At 60.1% G+C, this 18,440-nt stretch overlaps 2 protein-coding genes across 2 annotated transcripts in view; one reads left to right on the forward strand and one right to left on the reverse strand.

The window, feature by feature from the left end:
• The window catches only part of BAZ1B (bromodomain adjacent to zinc finger domain 1B), a 49,323-nt gene extending 43,279 nt beyond the window's left edge, over positions 1 to 6,044 (forward strand). The window contains exons 17-19 of the mRNA XM_062630458.1: positions 1,451 to 1,602; positions 3,206 to 3,309; positions 3,885 to 6,044. Of these exons, the coding sequence (XP_062486442.1) occupies positions 1,451 to 1,602; positions 3,206 to 3,309; positions 3,885 to 4,251 (623 nt within the window). The 3' untranslated portion in view covers positions 4,252 to 6,044. The remainder of the gene's footprint in view (positions 1 to 1,450; positions 1,603 to 3,205; positions 3,310 to 3,884) is intronic.
• Positions 6,045 to 9,843: 3,799 nt separating this feature from the next.
• Positions 9,844 to 12,068, reverse strand: FZD9 (frizzled class receptor 9). The gene has a single exon (XM_062630459.1). The coding sequence runs from the start codon at positions 11,970 to 11,972 to the stop codon at positions 10,221 to 10,223; it is 1,752 nt and encodes a 583-aa protein (XP_062486443.1). The 5' UTR covers positions 11,973 to 12,068; the 3' UTR covers positions 9,844 to 10,220.
• Between the last annotated feature and the right edge of the window lie 6,372 nt (positions 12,069 to 18,440).

The following is an 18,440-nucleotide window of genomic DNA, read 5'->3' on the forward strand; positions in this document are numbered from 1 at the left end:
TGCAGACTGGGACCCAAAAGATTATCCCCATGTTCTTCCGAGGGTTTTCCATTCAGGTCTATCTGTCTTGATTCATTTGCTTTATTCTGGTTTCAGGGATTTTCACTGATTCCCTGGCTACATTCACTGCTTGTTGTTCTGTGGTGTATCCATGTCCACACTTGGAGCGTATTCAGCCTGTGTTGCAAGGCCAAGTCAGGAGCTGAGCCAAGGTTTCCAAACAATAGCAAAGAGGGTTACAGTCACTAAAAATAAAGTGCTAAATGCAAAGTTTTAAAGAGCATTAACATGGAAAGGTCACGGTGGAAAACTTTTGTTTTAATAGAGAAGTCCCATTAATCCCCGTGGCGTTTATCCTGAGCGATAGAACCTAGAATGCTGGATTGCCAGACATTTAACACGTGCTGCACGCTTGACACACAAGCAGAGTGACAACAGGCAGACGTCCCACAGCTCTGACACGCTGCTCGTGCAGGGGGCCTGGCAAGATGATTTATGGGTCAGGGCTGGATTAGGGGCTGCACATCAAGTGCTGCAGCGTGCTGGATACAGCTTGCTTAGGCCATAGGGACCAGGTGGAAGGAGCTTAGCTGGGGAAGCTGACCAACGCATTCCCCTGCTACAAAGGGGTCATGGGGGAAACTTAAGACAAGGGAGTGCACCAGCACGCTTGCATTTCCATCATTGTGAAGCTCTGACAGGCCAACTAACAAACGGGCAAGTGCTCTTCTGTGGGATGTAATGCAGCAGTTTTGGGGTATAAAATCCCATTGTGGCCCACTTGCAGTGTGGAGCAGCTCCCTGCTGCAGTGACTCAACAGTCCTCCTGTGTGCAGTTCAGTTTTCACGGGAGCTCAGCAACTGGCTTGTCCCACTGTGTGGGCCACTTGTAAATGCTTGGAAAAGCACCCAGCCCTGAAACAGCGAGGAGCAGGGGGACAGCAGGAAACCAGAGAAACCCCAAGTTTGTGCTCCCAGTGGTTTCAGAAGGGATGTTGCAGTTTTATGTGGGACAACTGCCTCTCCTCCATTCCTTGCTTTGTCTCACTCAGCACTTGTTCCATGGACAGAGGGGCTGTTGCAGCCCGGGGCTTCGCCTCTGGCAGAGATGCTGGAAGCTCCCTGGTCGTGCCTGGGGCTGGAGGATCTGGCCAGTCGGCTGGTGTGCATGACCACCCTTGAGCAGGATGCTGATGCCAGATAGCAGTGGCCTCTTTTTGGACTGGAGGTGATTACCCATACATCTCATCTGGAGAGGGTATCAAGAGCACAGCTTACAGCAGCATGTGCCACGTGAGGACTGGAGCTGAGTCCAGTGCAGCCATCCAGGGGTTCACCAGCTTCCCTGCCCTGGGAGCAGGGCTCTGCCTGGCATGTAGCCAGGCAAAGGGCTTGTGGTCTTGCTTCCAGGTTAACCTGTTCCTCTAAGGCCATGGTTTGTATGTTTCAGTGAGACCCAGAAGGGCAGCCCGGGGCAAGCAGAGCGCAGCCATGTACTCCTCGAGGCAGGGAAGGCACCAAAGGAAGAAGCAGTCTCTGCACCCTGCCAGGGGACCGCGGCAGCGGGCGGCACCTGTCAACGGCGCAGACATTGATGAGCTGGTAAGAGCCAGGCTGCTCCCATCACAAGTTATAAACAAAGCAGGTGTCATGCTTCCTCCCCTTCCCAAAGAAATGCCCTGAATCCTACCGTGACGGGGAGGGCTGACAAGGGATGCACATCCCTAAGGGCCCGGTGCAAACAGAGCGCAGCTATGCCAGGCATCCTTCCCCAGCCGTTTTCATACATTGTCCCCTTGAGTAGCAGGCAGCCTGCAGCTTGTTAAAGGGTTTTAAATAGTATCCAAATGTCTCTGCAGAGAGGTGGGGGTCCTGGCTAGGCAGAGAATGCCAGCAATGCTGGACCCTTGCTCCGCAGCCTTGGCCATTTTCTTACAGTTGTTGTCTGTATGGTCACTCCCTGACCTCCAGGACATAATTTGGCTGGTTTAGGTTTCACTTGACATTTAAAGAATAAAACTTGTCTGCTCCTGAACAGAGCAGTGCTCTTGTGTGTGCGCTGGGTGGGGTGGAGCTGCAGTGTGCTGTGCTGGTTGTCCTGGGGAGGGACTCTGCAGGGGATACGTGAGGATATGCAAGCCCCACAGGCCATGTTGTGAGCCTCTGTTAGATCTGCCATCTGTTCACTCACCAGAACTAGTAGTGCTGGTGTGTCCTGACACTCTTCTGGAGTGGTTTTGATGGTCTTTGGTCTCACTGCTTCACGCTGTGTGTGGGTGGCCTCGCTGCTGGATCTGCAGTGTCATTTTAGCTGCTCTGTGCTACAGATTTGAGGGCAACCAAACAGGCAAGCCCAGCATGGGCTGCCACAGCCAGCTTAGAGGGATGTTCAAGTGGGGAAAATCTTACTTGTTCAGCTGACAGAACACTTAACTTGGGGAAGAGGACTCTGTTGGGGCTCTAGCACTTAACTGTTTGTCCTGGGAAGAGACTGAAGCTGGGTCAGGAATAGTGCCCTGTGTGTGGAGCCTTCCCATCATCTGACGTGCCCTAAGCAGCAGTGCCTGGCAAGCTGTGTGCCTGAAGCCAAGGGGGGATGTCCCTGTGCTGGTGGCTGACTCAGGCAGATGACCTTGTGTTCAGGCTGTGCCAGTGTTGGAGGCATCAGCTGCTCTTTGGTATTTAAAGCGCATGGTTGGGTCTGCAGTGTCACTACAGCAGCACAAGTGCTTTTCTTCTGCATCTCGCGCTGTCCCCAAGGGGCTTGGAGGAGGCAGGGGGGGAATTCATGCTCTCCATTTGCTGTCATTTATTCTTTGGCTGGTTGTTTTGACCATGTTGTCTTTGAACCTGTCTTGAAAACGCTTTGCTGCCCCTGAAGAAAGACAGGCTGCTGGTGAGTTATTCCCACCAGAATTTCTGGATGGGGCTCCCGTTCTGTACCTCAGGTTGCCACTGCATGTCTTGGCTGTTGCCATCAAAGGTCCTGCAGCAGAGCTTTTTGCCTCTTGATTACTGTGGAAGATGGTTGTGTTTTAAAGACTTGAACTCTGCCTCTGCAGCAGTACTACTGTCCCCAACCCTTGAGACACTAGCTCGTAAGTGAGGGGATTGAAAAGGAAACTGCTAAAAAACAGCGCAAAACCGCTGAACACTAAAGCCTGCAGCGGTTTCCTTCTTTTAACAGCATCCTTTGTGTGGGCAGGTCCTTCAAACAAGGAAGACGGCACGTCGCCAGAGCCTCGAGTTGCAGAAGTGTGAGGAAATACTCAGCAAGCTGATCAAGTACCGCTTTAGCTGGCCCTTCAGGTGAGGGCGGGTGGCCCCCTGCATAGGCACAGGGCTGCTGCAGGCAGGGGAGGTTTCTGACAGAGCCTGACAGGTCCTGACAGATCCTCTTGTGGGCTACGAGACTGGGGATTCAAAAACAAGTTATGGGTGGGGAAAAAAGGGAGTGAAGCTGCTGCAGAAGAAACCCCTTTGCTCTCTCAGCCCTGTGCTGGACTGAAGAAGGGAAGAGCTTCTGAGGTGGTGTAGCAGAGGGTGGTTCACTGTGGGCCAAAGAGGGGAGGCTGTCTGCAGCCCCTGGGGTGTGCAGGGCAGACAGAGAAGGTGGCCGTCCCTGCCACGTGCCCGTCCCTGTGCCCAGACCAGCTGCCGGGGCAGCAGGACATGCTGCTGTCCTTCCTCTCATCACACCGTATGACTGACATGTCGAGCACTGTCAAGATGCTGCCTGGGCTTGTTAGGGCATGGCAGGTTGTGGGTCAGGGCTGCTGCCCAAATGAAGGGGATGGGGTGGTTGTGGTTCTCCTCAACAGCCTGCACTGCTTGTGGCCGGGGCCGTCATTGTCCTCCTATCGTTGTGGCTCTTCATTCGGCAGGGAGCCAGTGACCACAGAGGAAGCTGAAGATTACTTTGAGGTCATCAGCAACCCTATGGACTTCCAAACTATACAGAGCAAGTGCTCTTGTGGCAATTACCGCTCGGTGCAGGAGTTTCTCTCTGACATCAAGCAGGTGTTCTCCAATGCCGAGTGCTACAACCAGAACGGGAGTCACGTACTATCCTGCCTGGAGAAGACGGAACAGTGTTTGATTGACATGGTGCACAAGCACTTGCCTGGCCACACGTATGCACGCAGGAAACGCAGGAAGCTCTCTGCCAGGTGCCAGGGACTGGAGGAGCAGGAAGGGGACAGTGAGTCAGAGCCCCTTGAACATTCCCGGGGGCGGAAAAGGAAGAAATGAGGGATGGGGAGACATGGGGGAGAGCTGGAGCAGGCCTCCTGGTGCTGCCGGGCAGCAGGATGGGTTGTCTGGAGGGAGCTGGGAAGCAGCAGGCACTTCTCTATGAATCCAGCCTTTCCTTTGGCCTGTCCTAGTTTTAATTTTTCTGCAATTTCCTCACGTATTCAGTCATCTGTTGAGTGAACAGAGGTGACCGTCCTGCATCCTGCAAAATCCACAACGCTCTTGGCAAGCCTGTCCTGCAAGGAGGGGAAGGTGGGAGAGCACAGGATGGGTCTGGCCAAAGCCTGGCTGGGCGAAGGAGCATGAAGCCTTCTCCAGCTCAGGTGCTGCTAGCTTCCCTGGGATGAACTGCTTCCTCCCCTCCGTGAGCAGCTGGTGCTGGAGCGCAGTGGGACCTTCTGCCTCTGCTGCCTGTGATGTGAAACCAGCCTGGGGCTGGTGCAGGGAGGGATCATGTTGCTTCATGGAAGGACTGGGTGCCATCAGGCCAATGGGCTGCTAGTTCTTGTATGTATATATTTATATGGTGTTAATTCTGAGCCCCTAGCGAAGGGCTACATAGGGCAAGCAAGCACTTACATATATGGAGATCCGGCTTTCACCAGCATCCTAACACCACTGGCTTTGAGGTGCTCCTGCTTCTCCCCTCTCTCTTCCCGGGGAGTAATCTGTGGAGGTTGAGCGCCGCGGAGGGCGGTTCTGAGCTCAGCTCGCACACATGAAGAGGAGGCAGCTGGCTCCCCCTGAGCAGCACGCAGCCCCTGGGACGCACGAGTGCCAGAAGCATACCCAAGAGCGTGGTTTTCTGTCCCCCCCGCAGGGAGCTCCAGGGCAAGGGGGCAGCGGAAACATGTTCTGTGTAACTTTTAAAATCAATTTTCTAATTAAAAGGGGCTTGTTTCTAGCTGTGATCTTGTACAAAGAACACCTGTAAGATACTGTTGTCTTGCTTTGGCACATGTACAGTTTCTATGAAATCGTGTTTGCTTTATATTTGCCCCCCACTCTTTAAAACTCATTTTCCTACCAGTAGCTGGAGTTACATCAGGGGACTTGTTGGGGGGGGTCTCCCAGTCCCTCTGTAGCCACACTCTCACCATGTTCTGTAGTGCCACCTTCCCTCACTCGCCTTCCTCACCCTGCGCAGCGGGACCAGCCCGGTGCTGCCGGAGGCTGCTCCGTCGTGGCCTGTCCTGTGCCCAGCACTGCCTTTCTCTAAGGAAAGGATGTGTTTGTTCCTCACCTCTCCCTCTCCATCATGACAGGTTTTGATCATACAATCGGGGCTCGACCTTTTTGTTACGGAACTCTGATTTGGCCCAAACCAGACCCAGGGCTGCTCTAGACTGGTTTTGTAACAAAAGCAGAAGCAGCTGCTGCAGCTCCTGTGATTTGAGACAAAAAGAATCATCAATTAAAAAAAGCAGACTGGTTTTATGAACGTTTTACCTTTGTTTGTTGGGGTTTTGTTAACAGGCATTTGTTTATTTGTTGCAGTTCTGGGCTGTCCCCGGCTGTGGAGATCAGGCAGGTTTCCAGCCTCTTCCCTCTCAGCCTCAGCTCCCTGCCCCTCAGACTAGCACTGACATTTGTATCTCGCACATCTCCTCCAGAGGCTTGGTTTTGTCCTGGTCATAGAGATCATTTTCTGCAGGTCCTACATGGTGAAACCTTTGGAACTGTATGGTTTTTTAAACATAAATGTCGGGGGGGAGGGGGTTTCTGCCAAGGGCTGTACTTGTAATAAATTGGGAACTTAAAAATAAACATTATGTACTTGTGTTTGTAAAGCCAGTGTGCAGTGAGTCCTTTGTGGGTGCCCTGTGTTTGTGTGGGAGCATCACGGATGTCTCCCCTCTGCCTTCCCCAGAGCCCCCACCACAGGTGACGTCTCTTGCCTTCCAGAGGGAAAATGGATCCACAGAGCAAGGAGTGGAGGGCCCAGCAAGGCTGGGCCAGGTCAGCTCAGAGCTCTGAAGCACCATCTGCCAGTGCCCTGCTCTGCTTTGGTTATAGCAGCCCCTGGCTATTGCAGCCAGGTTGGGTCTTGTCCCCTGTGCAGGGCTGTGACACTGAGCTGTGCCAGGCAGAGCTGCTGTGCTGTGTGCTCCGAGCTGACCCCCTTTGTCCTCCTCAGAGGAGAGGGATGGGGCTGTGCCCTTCCTGCCACTGCACCAGGATGTGGGAGCTGGAACCCCCCTTTGGTCCCTTGTCTCCTGCAGGCTGCCAGTGACACTCGTCCTGCCACAGCGCACAGGGTGGCATCTGCTTGCTGTTCTGAAGGGAGTACACGCAGGTGATGGGTTAGTTGAAGAGTCTGGCACTGCCAGAGGGATGTGGTGGGGATGCTTCCCCTCTTCTGTTCACATGTTCTGCAACCGCAGCTCTGGGGGCTGTGGCTCGGAGCTGGGCTGTGTCCAAAGGGATGGCTCCAGCTGCTCTCCAGTCTCCTGGAGTGAGCTTCTGAGGCAGCATGGCCCAGGGAGGCAGCAAACCCAAGCTGCTGTACCCCCGTCAGCTGTGACACCAGTGCTCTGCCTGCTTTTGTGCCAGTGCTCTACCTGAAGGGAGTGATGGGTTCCTGGGTGTCTTCAGGGAGCACTGCAGCCAGGACAGAGGAAATCCCCACCCTGGGGGTGGGTTGGAGCACGGAAGGCTCTCAGTGATGGGTGGGCTTGAGAAGCTCATCCACCCTGCACTGCACAAGAGGTTTTGCTTTGCTGGGCATGCAACAAGACAGGGGCGAACCAGTGTGACTCCAGCTGGGATGTTTCCAGGCCTTGGCATGGAGACCTCTCAGCAGCATCTGCTCTGAGACCTTTTCAGACACTTGCTTTTTATAGCAGCCCCTGCATGGCACGAGTGTCCTGTGCGGGGGCCATAAATAGCTGTGCCCATCCCGGCAGCCGTGGCCCTGCGGCCAGGGGGACACTTGCCAGCCCTGTTCCCCACCGTGCCAGACCCTGGGGTCGCTGTGTTTGCAGGGAGGAGGCCATGGGGTGCAGTGGGTGAGGAGCCTGGAACCTGGCTTCCTCGTGGCTTCCTCAGGAATGTCAACCAGTTGAGACTGCGTAACTCGGGGTTTTTAGCATGTTCCCAGAGCACAGTGACATCCCTTCTGATACTCCAAACCCCAAGGGAACATCCTGCCTTGCTTAGGGATAATGGCCACAGCTCAGCAAGTGCTGTGGGGGCACCCAGTGACTGTTCCATGCTTCTTTTCCCTGTGAGAGTGCTGAGGCGCTGGCACAGGGTGCCCAGAGAAGCCGTGGCTGCCCCATCCCTGGCAGTGTTCAAGGCCAGGTTGGACACAGGGGCTTGGAGCAAGCTGCTCTAGTGGAAGGTGTCCCTGCCCGTGGCAGGGGTTGGAGCTGGAGGAGCTTTAAGGTCCCTTCAACCCAAACCACTCTGCAAGTCCATGATCCTATGCTCGGCTGCACCAGGCCCCTGGAGTGTCCTGTGCCCGCTGTCACCCAACGGCAGCCCCAGCTCAGCCCCTCCTGCCTGCACTGGGGCTGGCAGCCATGGCAGCAGTGCCTGCTCCAGGGGTGCTGAGCCCTGCTGTAGCAGCCCCCATCCTGCCAGCACTGGCTTTTTGGCTGCCTTTGGGTCTTCTCCAGGTAGGATAAAGAGGGGATGCAGGGATGATGGTGGGGACTATGGAGGAAGGCTGAGCCTCCCCAGGACAGGGCTGAAAGTGGCTGTGACAAGGGGGCAGCTGCTGTTCTAACACTGAGCCCTTCCAGGGGGCAGCCCTGCTTTGGGGCAGCCCTGTGGGACAGCTCTGTCTCCCCAGCGGGGCTGGCCATGCCCAGCACCTTGGCTGCATCCAGAGCTGGCTGGGCTGCGGGGCTGATAGCGGGTTTTGACTGGGCACCAGCAGCCCCCACTGCTGCTGATAACGGGGGCCTGTTACTGGGGTGGGCGCTCGGGAGGCAGCCGGTTACTTGGCAAGTGCCAGGGCAAGAGCAGGCTGTCCCTGCCAGGACACCCGCACACCCCGGGGCCATCGCCGAGCCAAAGGTGCCACGAGCTGGCTCAGAGCTCAGCGCCATGGGGCTCCCTGCACACAGCCTGGGGCAGGGGGGCAGCACACAGGATGTGCCCCACTCAGGGACAAGGCCCTGCAAGCCCTCCCCAGGCTCCCCCCACCCTGCACCGTGCCCGGCTGCCCGCGCTGGACTTTGGAGCCTGTCCTGCAGCCAGTATTGACTCTCCTGCCCCAGGTCATGGCCCTTGTCACTGCCCAAACAACCCCCCCTGCGCGCAGCCAGGGCAGCCCGTGAGGCTGCAGCCCCCCGCAGCACGGGTCCCTGCCCTACCTGAAGGAGGGTGGGTGCCCCCAGCCCACCCAAGGGCACGTCTGCCCCCCAGCACCCCAAACTGGGTGTGAATCCCTTGGTGTGTCCTCAGCACCGCACAGGCAGCAGGGGCTCCCAGGGGAGGTGAGGGCTTTTCTCACGTCAGTTGCTCAACTTCTCCCACTGTCCCGGCACCCCGGGTGGGGGGGGCAGATGAAAGGCGCTTCACTGCATCAGTCACGGCAGAGCAAAGCCCTGGTGCAGCACAGCAGCAGGAGAGGGGCCGCCAAACCCAACCTCTGCGCAGGGCTGGGGGGACTCTTGCACATCTCCCTTGGCTGCAGCCCTCACATGGGGCTCTGAGCTACAAGGGCTCTGTCTGGGGCAAGCACCAGGGGCTGTTGGTGCTAAGCTGGGTGCTGGACAGGAGCTCCCTTCCTGGCTTGTTGCACCCTGGGCAGGATCCAGGGGCCCCATAGTCCCTTCTTAGGGCGCAGCGCTGCTGCCGCCTGCACACTGGCTAATTAACAGGCAATTTGATGATGGCCAAGTCTGAGCATCCCCAGGGCTGCCTGTGTCCCTGCTACAGCTCCCTGCCTGCCACAGGTCCCACGCTGCCCATGTTCCTGCCCACAGCGCCTTACTTGCCATGGGGCCAGAGCAGAGCCCATCTTTACCCCTTGGCACCGGGGCAAACCAGCAGCCGAGCCCACCTCTCAGCCCGGCTGGCCCGGCAACACCAGCTGAGGCTTGAATTTCCCTCTGGACAATGGGGAAGGCAAGCGGGGATTGTAACCAGAGCAGGGGATAAATAAAGCTGCCCGTAAGTTTCCATTACCCGCACCTCCGGCTTCTGCGTGGGACATCAAAGCTGGGCCCTCTCCACACCAAAGTCCTGTGCCCCCAGCCCATCAGCCAGCTCCTGGCCTGCCATGCCCGGCATGCTGAGCTCCCCTTGCCTGGCACCAAGGGCCCGGCAGCCGATGGCACTGACACAAATCACCTACAGAGTGCAGTGTGGAAAAGATGATTCATGAGCGTGACAGCACAGGAAACCCTCCTCCTCCTCACTGGGAGGCAGGCAGCGGGCGCCACAACTGCCACGCCACGGGGGGATGGAGGCAGGTTGCCTCCAGCACCACGTTCCTGCTGGCACAGCACACACCTCCTGCCGCTGGCACGACAGCTCCCTGCCCCGCATGCACCCACACGGGGACCCGCTGGGCCGGGGCATCCCATGGGGCTGCTCCGGGCCCCCTTGAATTCCTGCAGACAGCACCAGGCTCAGTTGAAATAACACATCCAGGGTTTATTGTTTTTTCCATTCCTCGCAGCTAATGATTAAAAAAAAAAAAAAAAATCTAAAATAAATTACAGAATTAAATAAACACAGGCCGGATTATTCCCCTCCCTGCCCCGTCCCCGCTGCCCCCCCAAAGAAAGCGTTAGAAGAGTCACTGGATTTGGCAACAGCAACAACAACAAAACAATCTCTAGGAAAAAGCAGCTCCTTGTCAGGTCAAGGGGTGCCGGGGGTCCCGTGGGCCTTGCCACCCCAAACCAGTGTGTCCCACGTGCCACCAGCCCGCCTCGGCATCCCCTCGCCCCTTACCCGCGAGGCCACTTTCCGCGGCACGCCGTCCCGGGGCGGGAGCAGCCCCTGCTCTAGACATGCGTCGGGTTGTCCAGGTACGGGTCCGTCTTGGTCATGTGCAGCATGACCGTGGGGGCTTTGTAGTGGCAGTGCCCCCCACCGCAGCTCACCCCGCTGCAGGGCTTGCCCCGCGTCCTCACACCCAGCTTCCTGTTGCACAGGCTCTGCCAGGTCTGCAGCGTCTTGGAGCTCCACACCCACCCCCCGCTGGTGATGCCCACCACCAGCGACATGAAAATCTTTAGCATAAACACCGCCACGGTGGGCACTGAGGCCTCCAAGGAGCAGTTGGCGGCGCGGCGGCCAGGGAGGTGCAGGCAGCCGCGCTCCAGGGCCCTGAGGTTCCAGTAATCCATGTTCAGCCGCTCATAGAAGTAGCAGACGATGACGCAGGTGGCTGGGACGGTGTAGAGAATGGAGAAGACCCCGATCTTCACCATCAGCTTCTCCAGCTTCTCCGTGTTGGTGCCGCCCGTCTTCATGATCTTCCTGATGTGGAAGAGGGCGACGAAGCCTGTGAGGATGAAGGAGGTGCCGATGACCAGGTAGCAGGAAAGGGGGATGAGGACAAAGCCGGTCAGGGCGCTGACGTCCATGCTCCCCACATAGCACAGCCCCGTGAGCTCGTCCCCTGCCACCTTCCGCATGGTGAGGATGATGATGGTCTTCATGGCTGGGATGCCCCAGGCAGCCATGTGGAAGTAGCTGCTGTGGGCCTCTATGGCCTCATGTCCCCACTTCTTCCCAGCAGCCAGGAACCAGGTGAGGGTGAGGATGACCCACCAGAGCGAGCTGGCCATACCAAAGTAGTAGAGGATGAGGAAGACGATGGTGCAGCCCGTGCTCTCCAGCCCCTCCTGGATGATATAGAGCTCACCGTTCTCCCGGTCACAGGCGATGTTCTCGGCCCCTGCCACTGAGCGGATGATGAAGGCCACGGAGTAGACATTGTAGCACATGGAGAGGAAGATGATGGGCCTCTCGGGGTACTGGAAACGGTGGGGGTCGAGCAGGAAGGTGAGGACGGTAAAGGCGGTGGAGACGAAGCAGAGTGTGGACCAGATGGCCATCCAGATGAAGGCAAAGTCCTTGTCCTCCCGAGACCAGTAGACGTCCACCCCAGGGGTGCACCGGGGCGCGCAGGAGAGGCTCTTCTCCACATACTGGAACTTCTCGGGGTTGTCACAGGCCCCCAGACCGTTGGGGCCCCGTCCCTCGGCAGTGCCTGGTGGCCACGGCCGGGGTGCCACGGGCAGCATGCCCTGGCCCTTGTGGGGCTCGGTGGCCGAGGCATTCTCGGGGGCCTCCATGCAGAGGGCATTGGGGTCGTTCTTGGTAGGCAGCTTCCCACAGTCAAGTGACTCGGGCCAGCCGAAGTTGAACTGCTCCATGATGGGGACGCACTTGTGCCGGGCCTGCTCGCACATGGGGCGGCAGGCGGGGATGCTGGCGCTCACCTGGTCGGTGCACATGGGTGCGTAGAGCGAGCAGAGGAAGAAGCGCAGATGGACGTGGCAGCCGTACTCCACCAGCGGCGCGAACTCGTGCAGCTTCAGGGCGGCCTCGCGCTGGCTGTCGTGGCCCAGCAGGTTGGGCATGCGGGTCAGGTTGTACCCGATGCCGCGGCACATGGGGATGTCCACGGGCTGGCACCGCGCCGCCCGGCCCCGCGGCCCCTCCAGCCCCGGCAGCTCCAGCCCGCGCCCGGCCGCCGCCAGCTGCCACAGCACGGACAGGGCCAGCCGCAGCCGCAGAGCCGCCATCGCCCGGCCCCGGCCCCGGCTACAGCACCTCCATCGCCCGGCCCCACCGGCCCCGCCGCCCCGGGACGGCCGCTCGCTGCTGCCGCTGCTCCGGCTCCTGCTGCTGCGGCGGCGGCGCCGCGCCGGGGCGGCCCCCCCCGACCGCGGCCCCGGCCCCGGCCCCGCGCGCCATGCGGCGGCCCCGCCGAGCGCCCCGCGAGCCCCGGCAGCGCCCGCGGGCAGGGACCGGCCCCCCCCGCCCCGCCCCTCCGCGGGGACGCGCCCCCGGGGCGGGGACAGGGATGGACGCGCCTCGACGGGGCGGGGTCCGCGCGCGGAGCCGGGACCCCCGTAAGAGCCCGCCCCGGCACCGGGACCGGCCGCGGGGCCTGCCCGGCAGCGCGCTCCGGGACCCACAGCCACAGCGGCACCCACACCCCTTGCAGGGGCTGTATCCCCCCCTCCGCGGGGCACCCGCGGGTGAGCACCCCAGCACGGTCCTCTCGGGGTCGCCTCTCCCCTACCTGCATCTTCTCCACCTTCCCCGCTGCTGGCACGAGCACAGCCGCTCCAGCCCACATCACACGCACACATGGGTGCCCGTGCCCATGGGGCTGGGGACAGCAATGCCACCGGCACTGGTGTGGGCCAGGCTGGGGACACAAGTCAGCATGGCTCAGCTGGGGCTGCCGGCCCCCAGAATCCAGTGTCCCACCCGGTCTCGCCGGGAGCAAGGGGAGGCTGGCAGGAGCCATGGGCGCTTGGGCGAGCGCTAAAGCCATGGATGTGACACCACCACAGGATGCCACCAGCTGCTTCCCGTGTCCAGAAGCTGACGACCACCCATTTGGCGTTTGTGTACCAGTGCAGGGTGCTCCGTGCCAGCCCAGCACCCACTGGTGAGGACGGGCAGCTGAGCCGTGCCGGGGCAGCTCGGGTGCCGTGCCGGGCGCTGGCTGGGCCGGCGGTGGTGTGGGCACAGGCTGGCGCCTGGGGGTCCGGGTGCCGCGCCGTTCCCAGGCATTCCCCGCAGCCCTGCAATGCCTTTAGTAACAGCATAACAACCTGTCAACGCGGCTCCTAATCGCCAGCCACACGCTGACACCCGGCCATGCGTTACTCAAACATCCCTGATCCAGCGCTATAAGGAAATTCCATGGGAGCCACTTATCGGTTATTCTAACGGTATGGGAGATAAGCTGTCGCCACAGAATTTCCCTCTCGCACGGGGCGACTGCTCACCCCGGCTCTGGGGCCCTGGGAAAAGGGTTATTTGGGGGCATTTAGGATGCTGGATGGGGCTTTGTCCCCTTGGCCACCAGCTCCGGGGAGGCTCCCGGGAAGCACCATCCCACGTGCCCAGGTGATGAAGCAGCAGCCGGCATCAAGGGACTTCACGCCACAGCTGAGGCCATGCTCCTCCTCTCATGCTCTCGGAAACGGGGGGGTTTGGGGTACTTTGTGCTGCAGTCCATCTTTGGGGGGCAAATTGTCAACCACAGAGGAGCTGGCAGCACCCCTGCAGGATCCCTCATCCCACCCGCCCTCCAGCCCCAGGATTCACATCCTGTGTGGGGTAAGGGACCCAACAGTGTCACTTCCACTGCTCCAGGGCACCCTAGAGCCCAGCTCCTGCCACCGAGGGCTCCCTTTAGGAAGCCATTTGTTAGGGAAACTTGGACTCATCACCTGGAGACACCCAAAGGTCTCAGGACCCAGCTTGGGCAGCAGCCGGATGGTGCCAGTCCCACCATCCCCACTCACCCCCAAGGGTGCCCTTCCTTGTACCTCCTGGCCCTGCTGCCAGGGTGGCAAAGGGTTAATGGGGGAAGGGGGGGCAAAGGCACAAACAAATGTCTTTTAATTGAATTTTGCTTTAATATGTAAAACTGTTGCTCTTGGCAGGAGGTGCCGCAGCCTAGCCAAGAGCAATACGTGGGGGTTTAGAGTCAAGGGGCTCTTTTCACACAGAAGAGTGGATGCCCCTCACCCCAGGGGAGCTCCTCCCTCTCCCCAACACCTTCCTTGGGCGCTCCATGGAATGCCCAAGCCTCAGGGACCGGCATGGGGACAGCAAAGGACCCTTCCCGGAGCTTCACCCCACACGTGGTGGTGCGCAGGGGCTGTCACCAGCGTTGGCTGAATTCCTCCTTTCCTTGCACAGGGATATTTGCCTGCCCACCCGTGCCCACGCACCAGGGGTGCAGCAGCCGGGGAGGGCACAGCACCACAGTGCCGGGCTGGGAGGGACACAGCCATGCACAGAAGCCGAGATCTCCAGCAGGTCTGGAAGCCTCGCAGTGAAAACAAGAACACCAGGTAGAGCAACACAGCAGATTTACGGCCTTGGAAGTGGCCCTGGGCTGGGAATCCAATATCAATAGCTGGAAGAAAGGGCTCACAGAGGCTGCACAGAAATCCTGCCCGGGAAGCAGCCAGGCCGGCGGAGCGGGGCCGTATCACAGGAGCCCGGGAGCCTGTGGTTCCTGGCAGCAGCTTTGCCCCATTTCCTTTCTTCCCATCAACAGCCCTTGCAAACCTCAGCAAGAGCCTCAGTGAGGGGAGCAGGAAAGAGAGCAGGAAGGGACAGCAGGGGTGGAGAAAGATCCCCCACTGCCACCCCAGGGTCCAAAGAGTCTGCAGCAGTACCCGTCCTGCCCAGCCATGGAGGGGTGTTCCTAGGGTTTGGGAGATCCCCCTCAGGCCAGGGATGGGCACAGCCCTCGTGTGAGCTGGGCAGGGGTTGACAGAGCTGGGCAGGGGTGATGGAGGTGGGGAGAGGGTGGTGGAGGCAGGGTGGGATCAGTGAGGTAGAGGAGGAGGTGACAGAGCTGTGGAGGAGGTGATGGAGCCAGGGGGTGGGAAGCGGAGCTGGGGAGGAGGTGCTGGAGGTGGGGAGAGATCGCTAGAGGTGGAGAGAGGGCAATAGGGCAGGGGATAGGGTGATGGATTTGGGGAGGGGGTGATGAAGCTGTGGAGTGGATGATGGAGCTATGGAGGGAGCCTGGGGTGCTGTCCTGCTGCACCTTGTCTGGGGCAGGCAGGACCTGCTGTGGGGTGCTGAGGGCCCCACTGTCCTACCCTTGCCCCATCCCCTTGGTGGTCCCAGACTGCCCCTGAGCAGGTCTGCGGGCAGGGGCTGGGGCAGGGAGGGAAAACCCAAAGAGCGAAGGCAGGCCACGGGCCACGCGCGGGGACCAGCTTGGGCTGCAGTGCAGCCCGCGCTCTCCCTGCCAGCCCACAAGGAGCCACGCAGTGATCCAGGGGATGGTTTTCCCTTCCTGAAGAATTTCACAGGAATAGCTGGTGCGAAAGGCCAGTGGCTTCCATTTCAAAGGGATGCCACTGCTGGGGCCGGATGGGCTGGGGAGCAGGTGGAGGGCTCTGTCCTGGGACCACCCCATGCCAGGCACCCGGAGGGCTGCAGGCTGGCACTGCCCTGCCTGTGGGGGCAGCTGCCCTAGGGACACCCCCCTGTGTCACTGCAGGAGCCATCCTCCAGCCTGAACCCTTCCTACCCCCAGGCACAGTCCTATGTGATGCAGATGCACATGCGTGTGCCAGCCCCATGGACAGCATGGGGCAAGGGGTGATTTGTGCCCCACAGCCCCTGTGAGTGACCTGCCAGAGTCCCCGCCATGGGCAGGAGGCAGCGGGTGGGAAGATAAGGATTCTGGGGGGCAGACCCTAAACAAACGGGTGGGAGGAGATGGGTGAACATGGGGCACGAACCCTGCCCAACCCCAGCCAGTACCAACAGAAGGGAAAAACCTCATCCCTTCCCTAATGCTGGCATTAATTACATCAGTGAGACCCCCAGTGCGGGGAAATTACCAACCAGCCCCATTCACTGCACATCCGACTACAGCGGCTGTGGTGGCTTCTCAGAACCCCGCAGCTTGTGCCACCAGAGGCAACCCACTCCTGGAAGGGCACCGTGGGCACGGGCAGTGGTAGTACAAAGCCCAGAGCACCCAGCACCCCAGCCCCATGTCCTGGGAGGCTCCACTGGCTCCCAGCTGGGTGCTGATACCCTGGCACTTGCTGCTGAGGCACTCGGACACTGGCACGCACCTCCTGCAGGACAGGACCGTCCTCTCCTTTTCTCACACCACTGCTCCTGGTGTCCCGGTTGGAACACTCCCAAGCCATGCCAAAGGCTCTGCAGGGCTCCTCCTATCCAGGCTAGGGCCCGATCCAATCCACCCATCCTGGGGAAGGAAAGCTCTTCCTGAAGCCCCCAGTGCCCCTCGCTGGCAATGCTGCTGACCTGGCTGTCCTGGCACAGCCTGCCCTGGCCGCAGCGCCTGGCTCTGCCCCACACCAAGGGGCCTGCAGAGACATTCCCAGGGGAGCAGGGAGGTTTTCACCCCTTTCCCCTGTGCGTGCTGCCTTGGTACCTGCAGGAGCCATGGGAGCCATGGCTGCTCCCAGCCTTCCCTGTCTTAACGGCCGGCTGAGCCGCTGCAGGTAGTGGGAGCCGCTGGCGCCACAGGGGGGATTTGCTGCGCTCAACACCCACCCCCTCCACCGCCCCATTGTCACCCAGCCACCCCAGAGCAGGGGCAGGCAGCTGCAGGCAGCAGGCGGGGTCCCCAGGCCCCTGGTCACCTCTTGGCTTTGCGTCCCCTCTGTGTGTGTGCGATGACAGCCCCAGCCCATGGTGCAGGGAGACTGCGGCCCGGGCTCAGGGACGTGGGTGTCAAAAGCTCCTCAGGGATGCTTGCTGCAGCCTGGTCACCCCATCACCTGGGAAGCCGTGGGTGCTCTGTGTCTGGCACAGGTGGGGTTGGCACGGAGGGACAGTCCTGGGGCCAGCCCCAGGGACAATGGCCACAGGGTCCCTGGACCACAACACCCCCCTCAACGCAGTGTTGGCACGAAGCAGGCACTAAAGCCACAGCACAGGGCATGTCGCACCCCCAGGAGCCCTGAGAGACCAGCACAGGGGTGGGGACCACAAGCAGCCATGGGCCTTGAGCGATGGGGCAGGAGGGCAGTGGGGTGCCTGAGGTACCTGCCACTCAGAGCGCAGGGGGAAGCTGGCTAGCAAGGGGTGGGGGGGGACTTCGGGCAGTCCCCCACCACGTCCTGTCCAGTGTTTGAGCTGTCAGTGAGGCTGGCGGTGCAGCTGACAGCACAACAGGATGCTTACAGCCTTCCTCGGGGCTGGGATGCATAGTCCTGGCCATGGAGAACCCCCTCCCATTAAAGGAGAAACTGAACTGAACCATGTCCTGCTCCCAGCCACATCACTCACCCATACAGGCCCCCTGGGGAAGTTCAGGACCCATGCAAGCTGTGGCAGTAGGCATTCACTCTGAACCCTACCGACGGCAGCATCTGCAGTTTGCAGCAGCTTCCTGAAGGAGGTAGGTGAAGGGCTGGAGCTGCCTCCCAGCTGGCTCAGCCCTGGGAAGAGCAGATCACAGAGATGCCAGACCGGGCCATGGGGTGACCATCTGCCCCCCAGCTGACCTGCAGTGCCCGGCCCTGTTTCCTGGCAGACAAGGGTGGGCAGAGGAGGCACCCTGTGCTGGGGGAAGCCATGTGGGGCTCCCTGCTGACGTCCCAAGCCAGCACAGGAGCCCTTTCATCCCTGGCCCTGCTTGCCCCTGAAGTGAAGCTTCCTCCCCAGGACGCCCCATCCTGCCGAGCCGCCGCTGCCAGCCCCAAGCCCTGGTGCAGGCACAGACACACACAGCCCTTTCTTCGCCCCTCGGCCCCGCGTGTGGCTCGGTGCTGGCAGGCAGGGCTGTGCCGCACAATGAGCCTCCTTGTTCACCCCAGCCCAGGGCTGGCTTGCATGGAATGGCAGGGAATCGCCTCCGTTTCCTGGTGGAGTTTTATTACATTCACCGTATAAATAAATAAATATGATCCAGAGGAGGAGGAGAACGATGGGGCAGCCTGAAGCCAGGCAGGACACGGGCTGGGGCTGAGCCCCATAGCACCAGGGGATGGGGCCCCATGGCAGCTGAGCCCCACAGGATGTCCATGCTCCCCAGGTCTGTGCCAATTCCTTGTGTCTCTCCAAGGAGCAGCTGAAATCCCAGCAAATGCAATCCAGGAGGCAGCTTTGCAAACCTGGGGTGCTGCAAGTGCTCAGCAAGGGGCTTGACGTGCAGGCAGGGATCCTGGCCACTTCCACTGCTACTGGGCTGAAAGAGAATCGTATCATAGAAACACAGAATCATGGAACCCCAGCCTGGTTTGTGTTAGGAGTGACCTTAAAACTCATCCAGTCCCAACCCCTGCCACAGGCAGGGACACCTTCCATTAGAGCACCTTGCTCCAAGCCCCTGTGTCCAACCTGGCCTTGAACACTGCCAGGGATGGGGCAGCCACAGCTTCTCTGGGCACCCTGTGCCAGCGCCTCAGCACCCTCACAGGGAAGAGCTTCTGCCTAAGAGCTCATCTCAGCCTCCCCAGAGCACAGCAGAGGGGCAGGATCCCCCCCCCCCCGAGCTGCTGTTCACGCTCTGGGGG

This window comes from Pezoporus occidentalis, unplaced genomic scaffold, assembly GCF_034315485.1.
Source record: "Pezoporus occidentalis ecotype Australia unplaced genomic scaffold, CSIRO_AGI_Poc_V1 ctg351, whole genome shotgun sequence".
Lineage (NCBI taxonomy): Eukaryota > Metazoa > Chordata > Aves > Psittaciformes > Psittacidae > Pezoporus > Pezoporus occidentalis.